The 21494-nt window shown below is 44.4% G+C and overlaps 3 protein-coding genes across 9 annotated transcripts in view; 1 reads left to right on the forward strand and 2 right to left on the reverse strand.

The window, feature by feature from the left end:
- The window catches only part of clocka (clock circadian regulator a), a 28026-nt gene extending 17792 nt beyond the window's left edge, over positions 1 to 10234 (forward strand). For 4 of the 7 annotated variants that reach the window (XM_076726416.1, XM_076726421.1, XM_076726418.1 and 1 more), the window contains 11 exons: positions 390 to 496; positions 610 to 757; positions 904 to 979; positions 1075 to 1219; positions 1356 to 1456; positions 1544 to 1693; positions 2128 to 2286; positions 2453 to 2662; positions 2796 to 2983; positions 3221 to 3479; positions 3789 to 10234. In XM_076726416.1, coding sequence (XP_076582531.1) covers positions 390 to 496; positions 610 to 757; positions 904 to 979; positions 1075 to 1219; positions 1356 to 1456; positions 1544 to 1693; positions 2128 to 2286; positions 2453 to 2662; positions 2796 to 2983; positions 3221 to 3479; positions 3789 to 4145 — 1900 coding nt within the window. In that variant the 3' untranslated portion in view covers positions 4146 to 10234. The remainder of the gene's footprint in view (positions 1 to 389; positions 497 to 609; positions 758 to 903; positions 980 to 1074; positions 1220 to 1355; positions 1457 to 1543; positions 1694 to 2127; positions 2287 to 2452; positions 2663 to 2795; positions 2984 to 3220; positions 3480 to 3788) is intronic. The other 3 variants (XM_076726422.1, XM_076726420.1, XM_076726419.1) reach the window with 3 other exon arrangements.
- A 40-nt stretch (positions 10235 to 10274) lies between these two features.
- tmem165 (transmembrane protein 165) lies at positions 10275 to 15454 on the reverse strand. The gene is made up of 6 exons (XM_076726423.1): positions 15147 to 15454; positions 14498 to 14723; positions 14227 to 14402; positions 13510 to 13692; positions 13199 to 13304; positions 10275 to 12454 (listed from the first exon to the last, which is right to left on the reverse strand). Exons 1-6 carry the CDS (start codon positions 15297 to 15299, stop codon positions 12378 to 12380), a joined length of 921 nt encoding a protein of 306 aa, XP_076582538.1. The 5' UTR covers positions 15300 to 15454; the 3' UTR covers positions 10275 to 12377.
- Positions 15455 to 15662: 208 nt separating this feature from the next.
- Positions 15663 to 18461, reverse strand: srd5a3 (steroid 5 alpha-reductase 3). The gene is made up of 5 exons (XM_076726317.1): positions 18217 to 18461; positions 17876 to 18027; positions 17614 to 17799; positions 17409 to 17534; positions 15663 to 16825 (listed from the first exon to the last, which is right to left on the reverse strand). The coding sequence occupies exons 1-5, from the start codon at positions 18435 to 18437 to the stop codon at positions 16566 to 16568; spliced, it is 945 nt and encodes a 314-aa protein (XP_076582432.1). The 5' UTR covers positions 18438 to 18461; the 3' UTR covers positions 15663 to 16565.
- Between the last annotated feature and the right edge of the window lie 3033 nt (positions 18462 to 21494).

Below are 21494 nucleotides of genomic sequence, written 5' to 3' on the forward strand. Positions count from 1 at the left end.
CTAGTAAACCCGGTTTTGCCACTGCAGCAACGATGAAAAGGCCATTGAGACTAGTTGAAGGTCCACCTGTGAACTCTCTGATAATTAAATGATGGTGTGTGATGAAGTATCCACAGAAGTATTTAAACCTGCTGTGTGACAAACCAGTCGTTGCCTGTTGATGGAAAATGCATCACTACTGGTGCACCAGCATAGGAATAACACTGCGAAATACAGCGACACACATCTGGCGGTGAAAGGCTGAATTAGCATTGTCTAAACCTGTTTGGCAAGAATGTAACGGACGTTCATTTATATGTAAATCCCCCAAACTGCAGGTTAAACAGGAGAAAAGGTGTGCAGAGAACTATCGATGACTCAGCTCAATAACATTTTCTGTTTTTTTTTAGAGCTCCACCCATCATAGGTTACCTCCCATTTGAGGTGCTGGGTACGTCGGGATATGACTACTACCATGTAGATGACCTGGAGACACTGGCCAAGTGCCACGAACACTGTGAGTAAACCTCTCTCAGACCCAGTAATGAGAGCTGCTCTACGATTGTCGGCCTCCTTTTGAGCTTCCAAACAGTGACTGTCAGTCAGCTCTGCCTCCTTGTTTGTCCGTAGTAATGCAATATGGCAAAGGAAAGTCCTGCTACTACAGATTTCTCACCAAAGGCCAGCAGTGGATTTGGCTTCAGACCCACTACTACATCACCTACCACCAGTGGAACTCCAGACCGGAGTTTATTGTCTGCACACACACGGTTGTAAGGTACACGGAACACTTACCAGACGATATTTACATTTGTGGATACAAGAATAAAAGAACACATCTGCCTCACATCTGTCACTTCAAGCACAATTTTCTCCACATATATAAGTGTGTTTCATTCCTATTATTCCGTCTTTGCACTACAGTTATGCTGAAGTAAGAGCAGAACAGCGCAGAGAGCTTGGAATTGAAGAATCGCAACCTGAGATCCCAGCAGACAAGGTGAGTCCAGGGATGGATCAGTGATGTGTGACCATTCTTTGTTCTGAGACCCAGAGCTGACACCGACTACCGTGACTTTCCCCTTCACCCCACAGCAGTCCCAGGATTCAGGCTCCGAGTCCCAGCTGAACACATCCAGCCTGAAGGAGGCTCTCGAGCGATTCAACCACAGCCGGACACCCTCGGCCTCGTCTCGCAGCTCGCGCAAATCCTCACACACCGCTGTGTCGGACCCAGCCTGTAAGCACCATCAACAAACAGCTGCTCGTCATCGAGCTGTGTGACACCCCAGCAGGGTGTCTCTATGAAGGAGGCTGTTTTATATTAAGTGGTCTCCTTTTTTAATCTGAGCATCATGTTTGCTTTAACCTCCCAGCATCACAGATGAAGCTTCAGGGTGACAGGAGCACACCAGGTCGCCAGTCTGTCTCTGCTGTGGAGATGACATCGCAACGAAGATCATCCATCAGCAGTCAGGTCAGTGAAGGCCCAAGAACGAGTCTGTACACGAGATTTGATTTACGTTTTCTCATTTCTTTTCTTTGTCTGTATTAATTTTATCAGCAGTCGATGAGCTCCCAAAATACAGTACAGAACATGGCACCATCCATGGTTTCACAACCACAGCAACAGCAACAGCAGCAGCAGCCTCAACAGCCACAGCCTCAACAGCCACAGCCTCAACAGCCACAGCAAGTTCAGACCAGCGGCCAAGTACGATATTTCTCTCATGTGTTTATACGCCTCACTCATGCCCGATCTTATACAGTTTATATCACAGTTTATATAAACATTGTTGCTGAAAAGGACAGACATCACAGCATATGCAAGAAACATCATTAACAACACAAGAACCGGTGCAAAGATTAGTCAGATTTGTAAGTACACTTCCAGTTCTCTGGAATTAGCTCATAGTTGCAACCCAAGTGTGATTAAAAGAATCTCAAATAAAATGTATAATTAAGTTTTTTTTTAATCTCAGTGAGGATTATGCTTTCTGTGTGCCACTCACTGTTCTGGGCCGGTTATGATGGCAGGCTGCCCTGTTTCAACCACTCGTCTCATTCTACGCCTAATACAGAAGTTCTCATATGAACCACGTCAGCTGGCATTTGCCTTCCTGTCCTCATGTCATTGTTCTTCGACAGTCAATGGTGCAGTTCTGCAGCCAGCTGGAAGCCATGCAGAGCCTGAAAGAGCAGCTGGAGCAGAGGACCAGGATGATTGAGGCTAACATTCAGCGGCAGCAGGATGAGCTGCGTCAGATCCAGGAGGAGCTGCAGAGGGTGCAGGGACAGAGCCTGCAGGTGAGGCTGAAGAGCTGCTCAGGAATGTGTGGCAAATGGTCAACATACAGCCAGATACCAACAGAGATACCACTGCTTTGCCTTTTTATTGTTTTCTTTATTTACTGTATGGATGGGTGTTTTGCTGCCATAGTTTCAGAGTCAGGATCTGTGCTGTGTGTTTCAGATGTTCTTGCAGAAAGGAGCCGGAGGACTAAACCTCAGCTCTGTTCAGATGGCCCAAGGGAACGCTGTGCAGCAGGGGGGAACGCTCAGCATGCAGGGCCAGGTGGTGTCTGCTGGGCCTCTACAGAACAGCATACAGCAACAACACGCTGTCCAGCCCCAGTCCCAGCAACAAACACTCCTCCGGGAGCAGAGCACAGCCCTCTCACAGGTCAGGCAAACGACATGATTCTCCTTTTCCCTGTTCATTAAACGCAGCCACTCACTTGCACTATTTATTCCTAGCTTAATCCCATACATTTCAGTATGCTATAGACAACTTACTGTGATTCTGTGTATTTCAGCCTCAGCTGTCGTCTCTCACTCTGCAGCCTCAACAAAATCCGCTGCCTGCACCTCTCTACAACACAATGATGATCCCTCAGCAAAGCTCTACAAACGTGGTCCAGATTGCCACTACCCTGGCTCAGAACACCGGAGCCAACACTCCTGCCGTGGCTACATTTGCACAGGACCGTGCAGCTCAGATTAGGTTTGCATCCTCATTTAAAAACTCACTTTGGTGCCATGGCTACTTTTTATTCCTTCACACAAAGTGAATTGTTATCGAGGAGTGTAAGTTTTGCACCACCATGCTGCTCACCGTTTTCATTTGATGTAGTACAAGTGTGTCTACGATGCAGTTCCATGTGTGCAATAGTGAAAACCAAGAGAAATGACTCCTGACTTTATTTCCATGCTTGTTTTGCCCACTTCCTGTCTCTGGCAGGTTTCCTGCTGGTCCTCAGCTGCTCACCAAACTCGTAACAGGACAGATGGCATGCGGGGCAGTCATGGTCCCCACAACCATGTTTATGGGCCAAGTAGTGACGGCCTTTGCTCCTCAGCAGGGCCAGACCCAGACCATCAGCATTTCCCAGCAGCAGCAGCAGCAGCAGGAGCAGCAGCAGGTACAGCAGCAGTCACAGGTCACAGCCATGCAGCCAGGGCAGGCTCCGCTGGCCCAGCAGCAAACACAGTTCCTACAGGTAAAGTGAATGTTTGGGCTGCGCTAGGAAACCTTTGGTCTGGCTCTAATTGATGATTGGTGTCAATTCAAGTGGCCTTACTTGATGGAGATAATGTTTGCCTCTCTTCATTCATGGCCACAGTGAGCTTGTTTTTGCCACCCAGCGGCTGTGAGAGAAGAAGTGGTTTGATTGCAAACCTTCAGAATTTCAAATGTCCAGACCAAAATGTTGTCTAGTGCAGTTAGATATGAGTAAAATCCATCCGTACATGGCAAAACAAGTTCATTTCCTTCCTCAGATCGAGCTAATCTAATTTTTTTACTGAAGGCTCCACGGCTTCTTCATGGAAACCAGTCCACCCAGTTGATCCTGCAGGCGGCGTTCCCTCTGCAGCAGCAGGGCACCTTCACCGCTGCAACCCAACAGCAGCAACAGCAGTTACAACAACAACAACAGCAACAACAACAACAGCAGCAGAAGCAGCTACAACATCAACATCAACAACAGCAGAAGCAATTACAACAACAGCAGAAGCAGTTACAACAACAACAACAACAACAACAACAACAGCAACAGCAGTTACAACATCAACAACAACAGCAGAAGCAGTTACCACAGCAGAAACAGCAACTGGCCCCTCACAGGGCGGATAGCTTGTCTGACCGCTCTGCAGCGCAGCCGTAGTAGCTGGTCAGTGCCAATCAGACGTGGAGTGAGCCAGACCCAGGCGTGGGTGTACTTGTGATGGGGGTCTAAAGAGGAGTTCTGCTGAAAATGCTGCACTGAGGCCTTGCCTCAGAGGCTGAGACGTGATTGGACGGGCAGGCTGTGGCTTCCCTCCCCTCACAAGAATCTTTTGCTGTTTGCACTTAACTCCTGAGCACAGAGTGCTGCAGAGGAGCCAGGACTGGGCCCGCTGTGGCTCTGGCTGTGGGCTTTGGCTCTGGGTCAAGCCTTTTCTCCAAGAAAACAGGGAACCACAATCCCTGTAATGGACCCCCTCCCCCCCCCCGCCACACATACCCCTCCCCTGGCCCTTTCCCTGTGTGTTTAGCGTGTGTATGTGTGTGTGCGCCTGTGTGTGTGTGCGCTCTTGTCACCCTCGCAGGATTATTTTATGCAGAGCTCTCCAGTTAACGCAGTGGAGCTTCTATCAAGCTTCAAGGACGTCCTGCAGAGCAGCCGGAGGCTTGTTTGTTTTGGATGTTTTCTCCTATTCTTGTTTTTCATGTGAAAATAATTATGGGTCAGAAAATATTTTTAAGAATGTGGTGTAGATTGAACTTTTACTGTACAGAACATGTGTAATATATAATGTAAATATAATGAAAAAGAAAGAACTAATATTTTATATGATGCATGAAATGAAATGCGTAGTCTGTTATTTGCAGCTTTGAATATGCTTTTTTTCTAGTACTCAGAAAAAAAGATCTTAAAGTGCTCAGTGGCTGATATTTTCACAGACTTCCTTTCTCTATGGGACGTGTTTGTGTGTCTGCATAGCAGACAAGGCTGCTTGCTGTGTCACAGTTTGTTTAATCCTTGACCCACATTTTCATGGAATTTCCTAAAAATTGTCAAATTGATAGAGAAGTGTTTTGAAGTATTTTTAAGCTTTTTAAGATGTGTTTAAATCCACACACTGAAGAGCTTGAGTCAAATATTGTGAATGAAGACGACCAAGGTTAAGCTAAATGTGTGAAACAATGAGATTTGCCGACGTAATCCTTCCTATTTTCATTTCTCCATTTTTGGCACTTCTGCTGAGATCTTTCCATAAATGCCTGTACGGTACCTTCATTCAATCTACATATATTTATACTAACATTTTAAAAATGCAAAATCATTCCTGTTAACTGTGGCTAATATCTCGGACTAAGCCTGAGTGGGATGATTTGTGTTAGCACCGGGCTAATCAAATGATTTCCTCGTTGGCAGTGTCATCATTCATCCGGTCTTTAGCCACTTATCTGGGTCAGCAGGGTTAGACGAGCAGCCCAGGCGTCCTTCTCTCAAGCGTCCTCTTCTAGTTCTTCCTGGGGGACTTCCAGCTGGTCCTGTGTGAGCTGTAATAGTACAGATCACCTGAACCAGCTCTGGGAGGAGCTGTGGCTCGGCTCAGGGCTCGGCTCATATCTCTGAAATGCTCATCCTGTGTGGAATAGAGGCCAGCGGAGTGCTCGTTCAGACTCCGATCTGCAGCCCCGTTTCTGCATCTTATCACCTTTTTAGGGGAAACTGTTTGCAAACAGTTGCCTGACAAGTCTAATACTCGCTCATTTAGCTACTGGTCTCCACCAGCTCCCAAAGGACATATCTTTCTCTTTAGCTGTGAAAGGCTCAACTATGTTCACCAGCAAGTTGTTAACTTGGTCTGATTGGTGCTGAGCAAGTGGCGTACAAGAGCTTTTCCTTTGAAAAGAGCTGCCAGCTGCAGCAGACACCGCTTTGAGAGCAGTGAGAGTGAACGAAGCAATGAGCTAACAGGTGCAGAGAGAGCTCCTGAGTTAGGTGATGTTTGTCTGTGGGTTGGTCGCTGTGAGCGACGCCTGTCACATGCAAATACAACCCTGATTCAAAAAGGAGTTGGGACGCAGTGTTATACAAAGCAGAATGTGACGACTCTCCAAAACTTTTTGACCCTAAACTCATCTGAAAGCAGTACAAAGACAATGTTTGAGCTCACCAGCTTCATTGATTTTTGTTAATATCTGCTCATTCTGAATCTGATGCAGCAACACGTTTCACAGACTGGGAAATGTGGAACGCTCCAAAAACACCTGTTTGGATCATTCCACAGGTAAACAGGGTGATTGGTAACAGGTGATAGTATCATGACTGGGTGTGAAAGGGGCATCCTGGAAAGGCTGAGGATGGAGCGAGGTTCACCACTTTGTGAACACATGATTGGATGAAGGAGATTAATACATGGACTCAGGAACACTTCGTAAAAACATTGTCAGTAAACACAGTTTGTCTGCAAATGATTGAATTCTGGTTTTATTTACATTTTACGCCAGAATCCCATTTTTTTTTAATCAGGGTTGGAGTCATGTGATCCATTGGTAATATAAAAATATTCATTATAGCAGCCTGACGACTAAGAGTCAGACAGAATTATCATGAGGCCAAACCCTCAGAAATGCATGTGGATGGTCTTTGCAGTTGTCCGTTCATGCTCGGTTGGAGCCGTTTGCTGTGATGAGCCTGTTCATAGTTGGAAAACACCTTCCTTATTTTGGTACCTTCTGAAAACGGGGACAACCACTGAGTCCGCTGAGTGAAGGACACTGCCGTCCATCTCACGGTGAAACTGAGGAGATTACGGAGCCCCCCCACACAATCTGGACCAGCAGGCGTGCCCTGCAGCCTCCTCGCCGTCTGATCGAGCTCACCGTCAGCTCGGCCTGTTCCTCGTGTGTGTGAGGTGACACGTGGCCACTGCGTCTGCTGAAATGCATATTCAGTGTTCGACCTTTGGCTCAGGGTGTCTGGTGACACCATGTGCACCTGGTAATGTTTGGACATGGCGTTCATTGTGGGGGAACCCAGTTTAGAACAGACGTCCAGTTACTTGAGTTTATTTAAGTCTGCTTTTTCCTCCGCGTCACATTGAACTCTTATGTTTTACAAAGGGATCCTAACTTGTCACATACAGCGCGATATGCATTATTATACGTCTTGTTTTGTTCAGTTTGAAGCACTGAAAGTCAAACAATTCATCCACGGTGCAAAATGTGAGTGATGCGCCACAGAAGCCGTGCTCGCTGTAAGCCCGGCCTTGAGCAGCAATGGACAAAGGCTAATAATAACTCACGGAGCTTTGGGATGGTGGAGCCAGGAGTTGGCGCACAGCCTTTCGAACAGGTAGCAGTGACTCAGTTTGGGTTTGTCTGGGGAGAATTAAAGCATCACACGTGACAGCTGCTGTTATGACGTTGATGTGCCCTTAAGCCCGTTTGAACATGCAGAAAACTGGTTTCCATCACATCTTCCAGCCTTAATGACTTCTTTGGCGTTATGATGCTTCAGTTTAAAAGTTTCTGTTTGGGATTGTCGCCTCATTTTGGGATTGCTCCCACTGTGTATTTCTCATTTCTAATCAGTCATTTCAGAGCATTTTTAACGTGCATCGTGTTTATGTAATTGGTCTTTATTTTTTTTTTTTTTTTTTTTTTTAATTGATTCTCATGCTGCCTTTGCTGAAGTTGTCATTCATTCATTTCAACTGCTGGTTTTATGATTTGTCGTCACATACTAGTTGAGGCTTTGTAGAACTAAATAAATACGTCTGGACTGTCTCCTTGACTTGGAGACAAACAGAAACACTCTCCTGCCAACACAAAATGTTGTTAAATGAACAATAATTTTCCCAAAGTCCAAATCGCACAGCAGGAGTCGAATCAGCTGTTTCCAAAACGAAGCCAAACACAGCAGACGATGGATCCTGTTCACGGGTCGTTTCAGCTGTTTTCTGTTTTTGAACCAACAGTCATGAACAGTTACTACCATCGACACTGAATGAGTGAGTGTGCTGCAAACATTAGTGCTGCAACACGTTTGACTTGAAGTCTGTGAGCTACTAGAACAACGTTGCACTCCTCAGAGAAATAAAGTTCAGTCCATATTAATGATAATATCCACATTTAGTTTTCCTCAAAATTGACATATTGGTCCCACCAGCATCAAAAAATGACGTCCTGTCACTGATACATGGCTGTCGTCCTCTGTGATCCATCCAGGCTTCTTCTTCTTCTTCTTCTTTTTTTTTTTTAAGTAAATCCTGCAAGAAAATGTTGAAATAAAATCGACATCTGGGCCATTTCACACCAGCGAAAAGTCAAAAAAACACATCACCCTCCCCCCTTTTTCTGACCCCACCTGAGTCCCTGAACCCGCTTTCTCCATAAAGACCTTTCTCTTCTGTGACATCAGTTGTGGTGCTGCAGCACATATCAACATTTAACTAAAGCAGAGCAGCTGTCTGCTGAACACCTGCAGACCCGTGGTCCTGTGCTGCATGCGAACAGCGGTGTGATGCAATACACCAACAAGAATGTAATGAAAATCACCAACACGAGTGGCTGAGGGAGACTTTGCACAATGTACGATAAAGACATGCAGTAAATAAGAGAAGTTCATTATTTTTGTATCGCCGGAATCAACCTCATGAAGCTCGCGCACGTACACGACATCAAACACGGGAACCTTTAAGTGGGAAAACTCGAGGAAGGTGAAGGATCTAAGTGAACTGTGACACGCACGCAGGCTGTTGAACTTATTTCCCCCCTGAAAGAGCTGGTTATGGTTATGCAAAGACTTCGTTTAAGGGTTGTTTTCAATCTTTACCCGCCAGTCAAATTGTTTTCCTCCATGCTGGAAGCGGCTGTTAGTGACACAGGGTTCCTAAAGGACACCGAGTCCCCAAAACACGAGGGAAAATGTCCTGTAATCCAAAGAGAGGGAACCCCCAGAAGGCGAGCCCTGAATGAAAGGACACAGTGCATTGTGTTAAATGTTGTGTAGTTCTGATGTACACACTAGAAACTCTGAATGTCTATCAGTGTTCTCGGTTTTCAGTTCATGTTTGTGTGCCGTTGACGTTTGGCTCATGAAATTTACTGCTGCGGTTCACTGAGCGGCCACGCGAACCCGAAACACACCTGCTGTTATTACTGAGGGGTGAATCCACGCTGAATCCGTGACGTCAGAGCAGGTGCTGGGCTCCTCACAGGTGAGGGTCTAACGCCTGCTGTGACGTCACTGGCTCAGGTGTGGCCTGAAGCGCGAGATGCTCAGCACAGACAGCGCAGCCGAGCGTCGTTTCCGATGTTTGGCACCACTTTCCAAAAAATGAGTCGTCACTAGTGGCTTTATGTATGCTCAGCACGTCATTTAGCGATGCTTTATGTCTTATTATGTATTAATAAGAACAACCTTTAGTTTGCCGGCCTGCGAAAACTCCCTCTGACGCTTCCAACTGCAGACTTGATGAAAACATTTTAGAAAAGACTTCTTATCATGTGTAATCGTATTGTCCAAAGGGTCCAAACACACAGAGGAATCTTGAACAACCTGCCACCGGTGATTTATCTCATGACAGAGCTGCAACCAATTCACTGTTTAATAATCTGACAAGTATTTTCTCTTGTCATTAATTGGTCTATTAAATCCCTTTAAGTTAAAATATTTCATTTGAAATCATGTAAAACAGAAAAGCAGCAAAGTCTCATATTGGAGAAGCTCGAATTGGCAAATGTTTGATGTTTTTGCTTGATGATTAATTAAATCATCAAAATAGTTTCTGACTAATTTTATGGATTGAATAGTTGTTTAATCATCTTTGTTTTTTTAAATGAAGCATGAACAAAGCCATTAGTTGCAGCTTGTATCTATTTTTTTTAATGACACCTCGTCAGAAAGTGGTGCTAAAGGTTAGATTCCGCCCTCTGTCCTTCAGTTTCTCCTGCTGAAGCACCAGGATGGAGGATTCATTCTGCTCTCTTCGCATCCATTACCGCCCCCTGCTGTCCACACTCAGCTCTGGAAATAATCTTCCATCAAGCGTCATTAGAAATGATGTGAGGTGGCACTGAAACAATCCCATCATGCATTGGATTTCATGCTGAAGGCTCTTTCCACAGGTGTGTGCCTGCTGCCTTGCATTTATTTCTTGAGCCAAAACCGTTCATACATTTAAACATAACCTCTGAAGGCAAATGTATCGACCGTTTGCTCCCCTGCGATTTGAAATAAACCTGTACTGAAACGTCTCCGGTGTTCTGTCGAGTCAGTCAGACACAGTGCAAATGATTGGTTTAGAAATCAGACAACCCCTGAAACATTTTATTGAGCATTTCAGATTTACAGGCATCTCAACCGCCCTGTATCACAAACAGAAGTATTTCACAGCCTGTCAAATATTGACAATGCAGCTTGAGCCTGTTCACTTAAAAAAATATTCCCATTCCTTGCATGTTGTGACCTCTTCTGTGCCTCGAACTTTATGTTTCAACAGTGCTTCAAAAGAAAAGAAGATGAAGCTAAATAAATAGTTTTAAATAAAAGGTGAGACGTAGGCTTGAATTCACTGCTGTGCTCAGGTATCACTGTCCCACACAGCTGCTTATGGCGGAAGGAGTGACTGACACTGCAGGTTTAGCTGTGGGATAAAGTACACGGGGGTGACTCATCTATTCTGTACCCGATGTAGTCACTGATTTCGTGATTTGGAGAGTGGAGGCAGTGAGCTTCGCACTGGAAATGGCTTGAATCACCGAGGAAGACTTAACCTGTGTGGGAGAATCTGTGGAGGCGATTACTGGCCTTTCTTTGACCGGATCCGCGTTTTGATCACCATCGGCACCCGAAAGTGGAAGCAGGAAATATGACGTACCCTGAACATTACCTCCAATATTCCATTAGCATTTTGGAGAGAGGAGGTTTTAAAGCTGCGGTGTCGCCCTCTGGCACCAGCACAGATACTCCAACACAGGTGTGGCGACACCTGGACGCAGAGGTTCAGGCCTCTGTCTCTAGAATGGGCTGCTCCTGTCTGAGGCGGCTCTGGCTCAAATAAAAGCTCAAGCTGTGCTGTTGGTTCAGTTTTCAGTCTTTCCTCACAGCAGGAAATTAAAATCTTATGTAAGGTAGGCCCACTTCCTATGTGACTTGAAAGGACAGTTTTACCTGTTGGGCTCTTTATCCGTCTAGTTCTGCAGATAGTGGCTGCAGAAATATCAGCCCTCTCTTAAATATAATGAAACTAGACTCATGTTGCTCAACGCACAAAAAAAAAATTGAAAAACCGAGCAGCATCTCTTTCCACAAATCATGATCTGGTACCTCAAGATAATCCAGCTATTTCATGTAGGACCTATTTTCTTTCTACAGAACTACCTCCACCAACTGCATCACTGTGCAGGAGAGAGCAAGCATCTCCTCTTGGATGAGAGGCTCGCGACGGAGCGGGACGTCAACATTGACAGCGTCCTCCTCGGCTGAGCTGTGACGTTAGCTAGCAGTGCTGGTTAGCTATAAACTAATCTCTAAGATAGGAGTGTCAGATTGGGTTAAGAGAGTGGACACATGCAAGCTCTGTGGATTATCTCCAGTAACTGGGTCATGATTTCTGGATGCACTGAGTGTCAAGGTGGAACCAACAGTCTGTGGTTAAGATTCTGTCGACGGTCCCCTGACTGCACCTGGGCTTGTGTTGAATGGCCAAAAATGAACAATTTAACATTTAAAAACAAAGACAAAGACAAAAAAAGGCAAAGGTTTTGAAGTGGTGCCTGATTGAAAGGGCTGCGTGGGAGGGAAGTGCTGCATGTCCGGCTGTTTCCGAGACACGCAGCCTCTCACAGATGGGTTGGAGGGCAGCAATCAGTAACAATCCAGTCTTGTTCTCTCTCACCTCTTGTACAGCCCTGCTGCCCCCCCCCCCCCCCCCCCCCCAGCCTCTGTAACTCAATACGCTGTCATGATCGAGGTTTTGACTTCATCAAACTTTCTGAAAAGCTTCCACGGTTTTCTGTTCTAAAAGAAATTCAAGACTTCTGTACTTCATAAAAATGAAACAGTGATGAGTTAACATCCAGCAGCTCCACCTCACACGAGGCTCCGGTGTGCACTACAGGTGAACCCCCCCCCCCCCCCCCCCGGGAAACATTACTAGAGCTAATAAAATAATGTTGAAGTGTTTGATGAGAAAACCGGCCGAGCTGCAGACGGCTGTGGAGCAGAGGCCAGCTCGGAGGTGAGGACGGGACTTTAGCTCTCTGTTCAGTATGTCACACTTTCTGTTGGACACACACGCACACACACACACACTGAGTCACAGCTACACTCTCTCTACTGCAACTGGATCAAATCTTACACGTATGTACAGAGTTAACCTGAAAGTCCTTCGTCCAATTACAATCCAGCTTCTGGCTTGATGAACAGGGCAGAGAAGGCAAACGCCAGGAAAACAATCCCTCCGATGATTGTAACTATGGAAGCAAAACAAGGGAAAAAAAAACAAAAACAGGCGTTTTAATTATGGGGTGGATCATGAGACAAACATCCCAAGTATATGAACTTTGTTTTACAGAAGAAGGGAAGATTAAACAAGAGCCTCATTCACTGAAGTTTCCTTAATTCCGCTCTGTTTTCCTAAAACTAAACAAAATGATCAAAAAATGTGCACAGAACACCGTCGAGCTATGAGAGAACTACTGCCACTACTGAAGTGGAGGCAGTGAGGCGACGCTGTGCGCCCAAAGACAACGAACCTGGAAGCACAACGCCGGTGTATCACTAATGTCGTTAACGCCGACTCATAAAACAGAAGAAGTGGCAGGTGGAACATCACTCAAAGTGTCATTAGACAGAAACCTGCCAGCACTGGAGATGTCCTCCAGTGCTGGCAGGTTTCAGGCGCTCAGATCAGATATGAAGCAGTCTGTGCTGGAGAGCATGTTCCTCAAGTAAAACCAAGACTACTATCAATCAATCACCTGACTGCTGCTTTCGTAACATGACCTATTTAAACACATAAGATGAACTCTTACTATTTTATTTTCTTCTCAACATGAGCTGTGCTGCTACTCACACAACTCAGAAAACCAAGAGATCCGCTGAGTTTTAAAGGAGCTCTCCTCTTCTGCAGGTGTGATTAGAAAATCTACTTTTTAAGGATGGACTGTCCATCCAAACAAACACATCCAAACGACAAAACCCAAACACGCTCTCACCTGTTCTGACGGATATTTTCTGGGCGATCATTCTCCCTCCTATCACAGCCAGTCCTGTGCACAAACAGTGTCCAAGTGTACCACCCACTGCCACTCCAAATGGATCCTGGGAAGTTAAAGAAAAAAAAAAAAAAAAAAGTTTCATGTTGTTGTTGATGTTGTAGAAAATTATACACTACCTCTCCTGAATATTTAATCAACAGTGTTCTCAACACTGTTTGTTTTGTACTAAGGCCACCCGAGGCGAAAATTCACACACTTGATGTGCTGTTAAGTAGTAAAACACAGCTCTACAAACAAACGTAACAAACCTCGCGGGCAGCTAGAATAATAGTGGTCAGCTGCGAGCGGTCCCCCCACTCGGCCAGGAAGGTGAGGGTGAGCGCTTGGATGAAGATGGGTGAGATTATACTGTGCCACCTGCCCTGAGGAATGGTGGTCCCCGATCCAGCCTCCACATCTGGAGTCCCATTAGCCAGCTTGGAGCGCTGGAGCTGCACAGACATCAGAGCATGAACTGTTTTTTCTGAAAAATGCTCTATTTACACATTGAAATGTGGAGCGGATTATGCTCCACTCCCCTCTCACACAGCAGCCTGCCACCAGTCACAAAGAAAAACACCAGAATTCACTTATTTTACAGTACAAGGTAGAGAAATGTGCCTGCCCAAAAAACAGTAGGAATACCCAAGATAATGAAAAGCATTTGTGCCAGTGGATCAGATGGTCAGGTCATGAGATGTAAAGCAGACCTCTTTGTAAAACTTCACTTTAACCCGCAACAGCTGGAGCCGAAACAGTAAAAACCACCATCGTCCCACACAGCCTGGTGACAAAAATGGCCTCCACATAATTCCAGTTTCTTTTTAAATGCCCCAAATATAAGTAAAAAAATAAAGTGAAGCATTATACTTGAATTCAATTCAGGCTGACACACAAGAAATTGTTTCGGTTTTGCCTCCTCGCACATGCAAGTACCACAGCGTCTTCTAAGAAGCTGCAAGCTGGCAGGTAAAAAGTGGCCTTACCTCTTCATCCTTCTTCTTAATCTCTGCCTGCACCTCCTCCAGCTCTTCCTGTCCTTCATCTGGACTCATTCTCAGGCCCTCTCTCAGCATGCGTACACCAAAGATAGCGAACAGTGCGGTGGACACATAGTACGTGTAGATCCTGGGGATGATGGTGGTGGCATAGCCAAACAGCACTGAAGATGGACACAACAATTTACTTGATTATCACTCAGGAGAACATGGAGGAATAACCCTTACGTGCATAACCAAAATATCCACCTCTACTAACCAGAAAGGCAAGTCATGAGTCCCAGAGCCAGCATGGCACCTGCCAGCACGGTGAGACGGTTGTAACGCATGGCCATGATGGCTGCAATGAAGAACGTCTTGTCTCCCAACTCAGAGACAATGATGACAGAGATAGAGGCCACGAAGGCGTGGATGAAACCCAGGTTTCCTTTGCTGGAGTCATCCTCAGAAACTACTGGGCCTAGCGGATGGGGACTTGTGGCTTTCTGCAAAGAAAAGCAGCACAGTGGCCGTCAGTCAGTCAAGCTCCACAAAAATACAGCCAGACCTGCACGTCTGCGCCGGCTAGCCTCACACTCAGGCCGCATGTTTGAGGAACATCACTGGAATGTAAACAAAACTGGCGGCCGCATAACACCAGAGTGGCCCAGACACGCTAACACCCACACGTCTGTCACCTTATCTTAACTTTCCATCAAATATTTGTGCTGCTGGCCGTATTTAAAAGAGAAAGACTAACTTTACCCACCTGAGCTACACCCGGAACACAGTGTGATATGTGTCTCAGTTAGCATGTGCTAGCTAGCTCGGAGGCGCTAGGAAGCAGCAGCGGCACCGGCGTCAAAAACTGTCGACTGCCGACGACGATAGAAGTTTTTAATTGGTAATAATGAAGTCAAGGCTGTTACCTCTTGTTGGGGCTGCTCCTGGACAGCAGCTTTGGGCTCCTCTGGCACAGCGGCAACTCCGACCGACAACAAAAACACGGCGGCGAGCGGAAACCAGACGGACATCACATTTCTAACGGCCCGTCCGTCTCCTCCGCCGACCGTGAGAGGCATGGTTGCTTCGAAAACACGGACCAAAGACTTGAATTTGTCCCCCGCGAATCACTTCATATCACCGGCAACAAAACTGGCTAACTTCATATTAGCACCCGACACAAATTGAGGAACTTCTCGGTAATACACGTCACGATCAGACCGACAGATACAGCTCAGGGCGGAAGTTACGATTTAGATGACGTAGGCACAGAGGAGCTCAGTGATTGGACAGTCTCCTGTCAGTAACATCAAATAAATATACTTGCTAAATGTTTATTCAGTGGTTGCAAGAACCCCTGACTACTGTAAAAGTCTGAATACGTTGGCGTGATTTTACATTAAAAATATAAATACAAAAATACATATGCTCTGTACACTTTCAGTTTATCTTATCATTTATTTAAATCAGTTTTTCAAAGGTTGACAATCAGTGCCATCGCCATCTAGTGGATTCCTTAAATCCTAGCTTCCGTCCCAAACATACACAAAATATAAGCAAAATAATTGAAGAATACAGAAAGTAATTAAACATGAAACAGATTCCACTCCTGTGCTCATTTTTCTTTTATTGGCTTCAACAGAAAAGTTGATTTTATGTTGCTGTTGAAAATCATATGCACAGTATTAAAAAACATCTTCATGTTTGCACAACAGCAGGGTTTTGTATTTCCACCACGAGGAAAAACAGTTTCTCATATTAATGAGATGATTTTTGTTGTAACAATTACTTGTGTACAATACACTTATGACATTTCTTTTGTTGTTACAACTTACCCGTTCATTGTGTTTTAAGAAAAAACTAAGATAATCCGGCATGCTGTTAGAAAAAGAGCATTATATGAAGCAATAAAAAGAAAAATGTTCAGTCAAAGCCTCAATTTGCCTGATTCCTCCAAATGTTTTTAAGGGATCTTCTTTTTATTAAATAACATTTAAAACATTCTTATTCTAATAACTAACAACAATAACAAAAATGTGTCATGATTACATGAATGTACCTTATTATAACAAAAATAAGATCTTGTGTTTTGTGGTGACATTCCACATTTCTTCACATCAGTCTCTATGAAACAGGTCACCTCTCACCTGGAGACTTTTGCTTTGGGAGAATCTTTTTGCAGCACCGCCATGCCTCACAATCACACTTTGGAGCTGTCGACTATATTCAACTGTTTGATGACCGGTTTCACTTCGTCAAGAGCACCTTGTCAATCAACACTCTGAGAGAGGTGACTTTTAGTCCTTCACCTTCAGATCCCAGTAAGGAATGCAAACACAAACTATTCACAGCACAAATGGTATAAATGCTTTCCTATGCCTTGGGTAGGACTCATACTTGCTAAAATAAAGGTCGTGGCAAAGCTGTGCTGCCAGTGCCTGGTTGAAGAGCACATAAAGGACAACAAGCCACCAGGTGTGAGACAGGCCACCAAAAAGTAAGCTTAGTGAGACGTAGATCAGCAGTTCAGCAAAGTAGTGCGGGCACGACACCAGCTCAAACCAGCCTCCCTTCGGCACTCTGTGAGCCAGCGTCTCCACAGCTCCTGAAAGACGCCACAGAAAGACAGCAAATAGAAAATACATCAGTCCCCGTCTAACTGATTCATCATGCTGATGAACCTGGAGAGAATCAGCAGCAGCTGCAACTGTTTTCATCAGACACACCTCTGATAATCTCACTGTTCACTATCTGCCCAGCACCAAACAGCAGACATATATTTCTCAGGAGTTCTATGTCATCTATGTCAGCATTGTGTTTTCAGCTTGTTCTGCAGTCAAAAGAAAACAATCACAAAAAGAAATAATTAAAGCAGCTTTGATGCACTGCGCATATGTTTACATTAAGTTGTATCCCATTACTTTTGTCAAAGTTACTTTGACATAGCAATTTTTCAAATCAACCTGCTATTTACAGGAATAATCCCTCAACAATAACTCACTTTTAATATGAAATGTGTTGGATTTCCTATCACGAGCAGACTGATCCATAATGTTGCGGATGGAAATCAGTGGTTGTCTTAAGTATACCTACACAATCAAATAACTGTGGTACTTTGGGAAGTAGTCAGCAGCAGTATAGACACACAGACACACTGGTTTAAAGCAAAGGCCACTGCACAAGCTTACCTGACTTCCCCGTGCGAAGCCTGGCCAGCAGGACCATGGATTGATGCTGCATGAGTGAGGCTGCAATGAAAAGTGCAGTTCCTGCTACATGAAACCAGTTCAGCTGAGAGAGGAGAGCTCCAGTACCTGAAAGAGGAACAACACAAATATAAATTCCATATCACAGAACCAGTGAATAGTCGATGAAGAGTGATTTCAGTCTAACCTTTTCCCAGACGATCCGAGCAGAGCACCGTCAACCCCAGTACGATGTAGTACCCCAGACCGAACACATACTGCACCAAATGCATGGCTCCATCAGAGAAAACGCTGACGAACAGGCACTCCAGCAGCCTCCTGAGGGAGTGGAGGCAGAGCAGCAGCTGCACCAGCAGAGTCGACAGCTGTGGGGCTACAGACAGTATGAACACCAGCACCAGGATGAATCAAACAGGAAGAGCTTTAACACAGTGTGACTGTCAGCCTACCTCCACTGTCAGGGCTCGGCACATCTGCCAAAATGTCTAATATTCCAGTCAGCCATGATGGGTATGACTGGTGCTGAAACGTGAAGTTCATGTACAGGCCAAGAAGAAGACCGTTCCAGCCCACAGAGATGGCGTAGAAGTGCCAGAACCACCTGAAGGACGACACAGAAGCTGAGGTTGGGATTTTTGTGTACCTTCAACGAAATTAGCATAAACTAATTTTAGCTTTTAAGATGCTAACAATAAAATAAATGTATTACAAATTTATAAACTAAACACATACGTTACGAATTCATTATAGTTTACCAGGTTTGCTGAGGTGTTTCCTAAACAACAGTCACCTTTTGGGGACGTCAAACACGCGCAGCCACTCGTCTCGTTTGAGGTGTTGTTTGGTTTTTCCGTACCGAATAAGATCCTGAAATAACACGTACAAACGGCCTGTTTCATATTTTCTCGGCAGGTATGTTGAGATTTTGTGTGCGCAGAAAGCTACAAGGAAACACAAAGCCAGAAAAGCCCACAAAACATCAGCAACGCTCAAGCTGACTGAACTCCCCATCGTCTTCCCGCTCCGCAGGTCGCCGACAGTGTTTTGTGCAACACAGAAAAGAGCCCGTCGGAAACCGGTCGCAGAGGTTCCGGGTGACACGCGAAGGCAGGAAACGCCAGGAAATTCGTAATAATCGCAAAAATGTAATAATTTGCCAGGTAATTGTGTGAAACGTTTTAATCAGTGCCAATGAGAATAGCGTTTAACTTTGTCTTTAGAGTGAGTAATCAGTGCTGGAAAACGATACAGCAGGTGGCAGCACCTGAATCTCACCGCATAGGAGATTTAAAATAGGACTTTATTGATCCCACACCGGGGAAAGTTAATCGTTGCAGCCAGCAGGTTACAAAAAGCAGGCACAGTGGCATAAGAAGTCAAAAAATAAAAATATAAAAGTTTACAAAACATGGAATAGAAAAAACAACTGTGTATATGTACATTTTACAGATTATAAAAATAGTAAATGCCAAATAATCCTACTGCTGTAGAGAAGTACTGTTTCTAGTAGTCTTATTGAGAGAGAGAGAGAGAGAGAGAGAGAGAGAGAGAGAGAGAAAACTAATTGCTGACATGACATGTATTGTATTGTACTTGAGAATACTGTTGTACTTGAGACAGTACTATTTCGCTTGAGAAATACTGGGTTTATGTATATGCACAATATATACAATTTATAAAAAATACAGCTGCCAATATGGATAATAAATAGTGTTATTGCACAGTTGAGAGAAATACACAACTTAGAAACTGCGTGGATAAATGTGAGCAGATATTGGCATTAGAGCAACAAGTGGAGCCAACATGAAAGCATGAACCATCCAGTCAGATGTAAAATATACATTGTCTATTAAAACAATGGAAAAGTAAATGAAAAATAAAATAATATTCAAAGCAGCATCCTGGCTAATTCTGGCATATTTACATTGGTGTTCATTAATATGCACCGTCCCTTTGAAATAAACTAAAAACTGTCCATTTTTTTCTCCGATATATTCATGTTTGAGGAGCTGCAACCAGTGAACTTTTAAATCTGATGTCTTATTATTATTATTACTGATTTATTAGCTTGAGCTGCATGTTAATGGCGTCAGGTAGTTAGATATAGATCAATGTATTGAACCTTACAGTTTATCTGTTCTGTATCCTGTTAACTACAAGTCAATGTGTGCTGAAAAGAAAGCGTTTCCCTCTGAGACGTAGCAGGTGTTTGTGTTTTATGTGATTGTTCAAAGCAGCTCACTGGGTTGAAAATCTGCAGCAGTTCATCACACTTTGATCTGCTGGACAGTGTTAGCAAACATCACGTCTGACCTCGAGGCCCCGGTGCTTCATTCAAGCTCAGTTTGTGCTGAGTTTTCTTCTCACAGGTTCACGAGTCGCCTGCGTGTTCCTCCTCTCCACAATGCAGCAATGTGTCAAAGGAAAAGAAGTGTGTTTTTGTGAAAGGCCTTTGAGGCATTAGAGTCCAGGATGCCTCTTAGAGGAGCGCAGTATCCTGTCTGAGGAAGTGTGGACTGTTTCCTGCTCCCCTCCCTCCCCTGTCCTCAGTGTCCTCCTCTTTTTCAGTCTGCCAAGAGCTGGACCCTCACCGGGCCCCTGAAGATTGCAGTCAAACTGGTGGTCAGTGGGCACCATGAAACACCATAAAATAAGATTTGTGTTGCAGAAAATTCAAACCAGTATGTACAGATTGAGGCACAGTCTGAAGGAAAAGAGCCCAAAAGACTGAGGAGAAGCACAAATGCGACACAGAGACTGTTGACTCCATTCTCTCCCTTTTATTTCTTACACACTGGAGCGTCTGGTGTGTCCAGAAGCTTCTGCGTAATCTGGCAAACCTCCAATGTTTTATTGTTCCTGTAACAAAACTCAGAGACACGGCAGCAGAAAAGCAGAAAGGACGTTGATAAGTGTGTCATTGTGAGCTCACATATCCTGCTGTTTATCTACAAAGCATTAAATGGCTTTTCCCTGCGCACATTTCGCAGCTCCTGTCCTCACACAAAACAGCTGAGACCTCAGACCAGAGGCTCCTGTTAACCCCCGAAACCCAGGTCTTCCTCTGTCTGTAGACTTTTCTCTGTTGATGCTTTCAGGAGCCAAAATTCAACTAACCAGCTCCTGTGTTTCCTGTCTGTGGGTGTTTGCAGTCTGTATCGTCATTGACGTGATTTTTATTGTCATTTTTTTCTCGTCCTCTCTTTTCTTTGGTTCTGTATTTCTCTGCTTTGTAAAGCACTTTAGATCAACTGTCTTGGCTTTAATGTGCTGGTTGGCAGCAGCCTGAAAACTGTTTGATTTCTGGTAATTAGAACAAAGATAATAATAAAAGCTTCCAATCTGGCAAAGTTGTGAAGCTTTACTAACTATTCTAACTAGTTAAAAATGATCAAAATATGAATAGATTTCATTGACTAATCCATAAATCAACTCATCATTTGCTATTTCCTGATATTCAGGTTGTGTTTTTGACATTTAAAATGTATTGTTTTTGCTTTTAGGACATTTTATTTTATGTTTGTAGATACAACACTTACTGTCTCCTTTTTCTTCATTATATTAAATAATAATTAATCGATAGGCAAACTTCTGAGCTTTACGAATATCCTCTTAAACGCTGTTAGCTCCGACTTGTGTGGGTTTTGTTCTTTGTCGGTTCTTTGTTGCCGTCCGGGTATTCGTACATATGTCATAAATCATAAGTTAATGCATTTGTTTTGACTTTGATTTATACATCGGTCATGTATAAGTCACTTTTCCTCTTGTTTCAGCTGACTTGTGTGTACTTCTCCTCTGCCCAGAATGCATCTGTGCTGTGCTCTCCTTTTTTGTCTCAATCCCCCCCCCCCCCCCGTCTCTCTCTCTCTCCATGCCCGTTCTTTCTGTGTTGAATTGTGGGACAGCGACCTTTGAAATCCCTCTTGTGATCTCAGAGCATAAACAGAAGCAGCGCCAAGACAATTTGCAGCTTTTTGCTTGTGAAGACTGTTGAATAAGAGTTGGTTTCAAATGTGATTTTGATTGTTTTTTGAATTCAGTGAGCAGAGAGCAACTTTCCTTTCCTCT

Source organism: Chaetodon auriga, chromosome 3 (genome assembly GCF_051107435.1).
Source record: "Chaetodon auriga isolate fChaAug3 chromosome 3, fChaAug3.hap1, whole genome shotgun sequence".
NCBI lineage: Eukaryota > Metazoa > Chordata > Actinopteri > Chaetodontiformes > Chaetodontidae > Chaetodon > Chaetodon auriga.

Excerpts from the sequence above, each read along its gene's own strand:
- tmem165 (XM_076726423.1), bottom strand. The coding sequence starts at position 15,299 with ATGCCTCTCACGGTCGGCGGAGGAGACGGACGGGCCGTTAGAAATGTG. Across the intron at positions 14,403-14,497 it reads ACTCATGACTTGCCTTTCTG|TGCTGTTTGGCTATGCCACC; the intron begins GTTAGTAGAGGT and ends GTCCATCTTCAG. Across the intron at positions 13,305-13,509 it reads TTATTCTAGCTGCCCGCGAG|GATCCATTTGGAGTGGCAGT; the intron begins GTTTGTTACGTT and ends TTAACTTCCCAG.
- srd5a3 (XM_076726317.1), bottom strand. The coding sequence starts at position 18,437 with ATGGGGAGTTCAGTCAGCTTGAGCGTTGCTGATGTTTTGTGGGCTTTT. Across the intron at positions 18,028-18,216 it reads GTGTTTGACGTCCCCAAAAG|GTGGTTCTGGCACTTCTACG; the intron begins GTGACTGTTGTT and ends GTCGTCCTTCAG. Across the intron at positions 17,800-17,875 it reads GCCGAGCCCTGACAGTGGAG|CCCCACAGCTGTCGACTCTG; the intron begins GTAGGCTGACAG and ends TACTGTCTGTAG.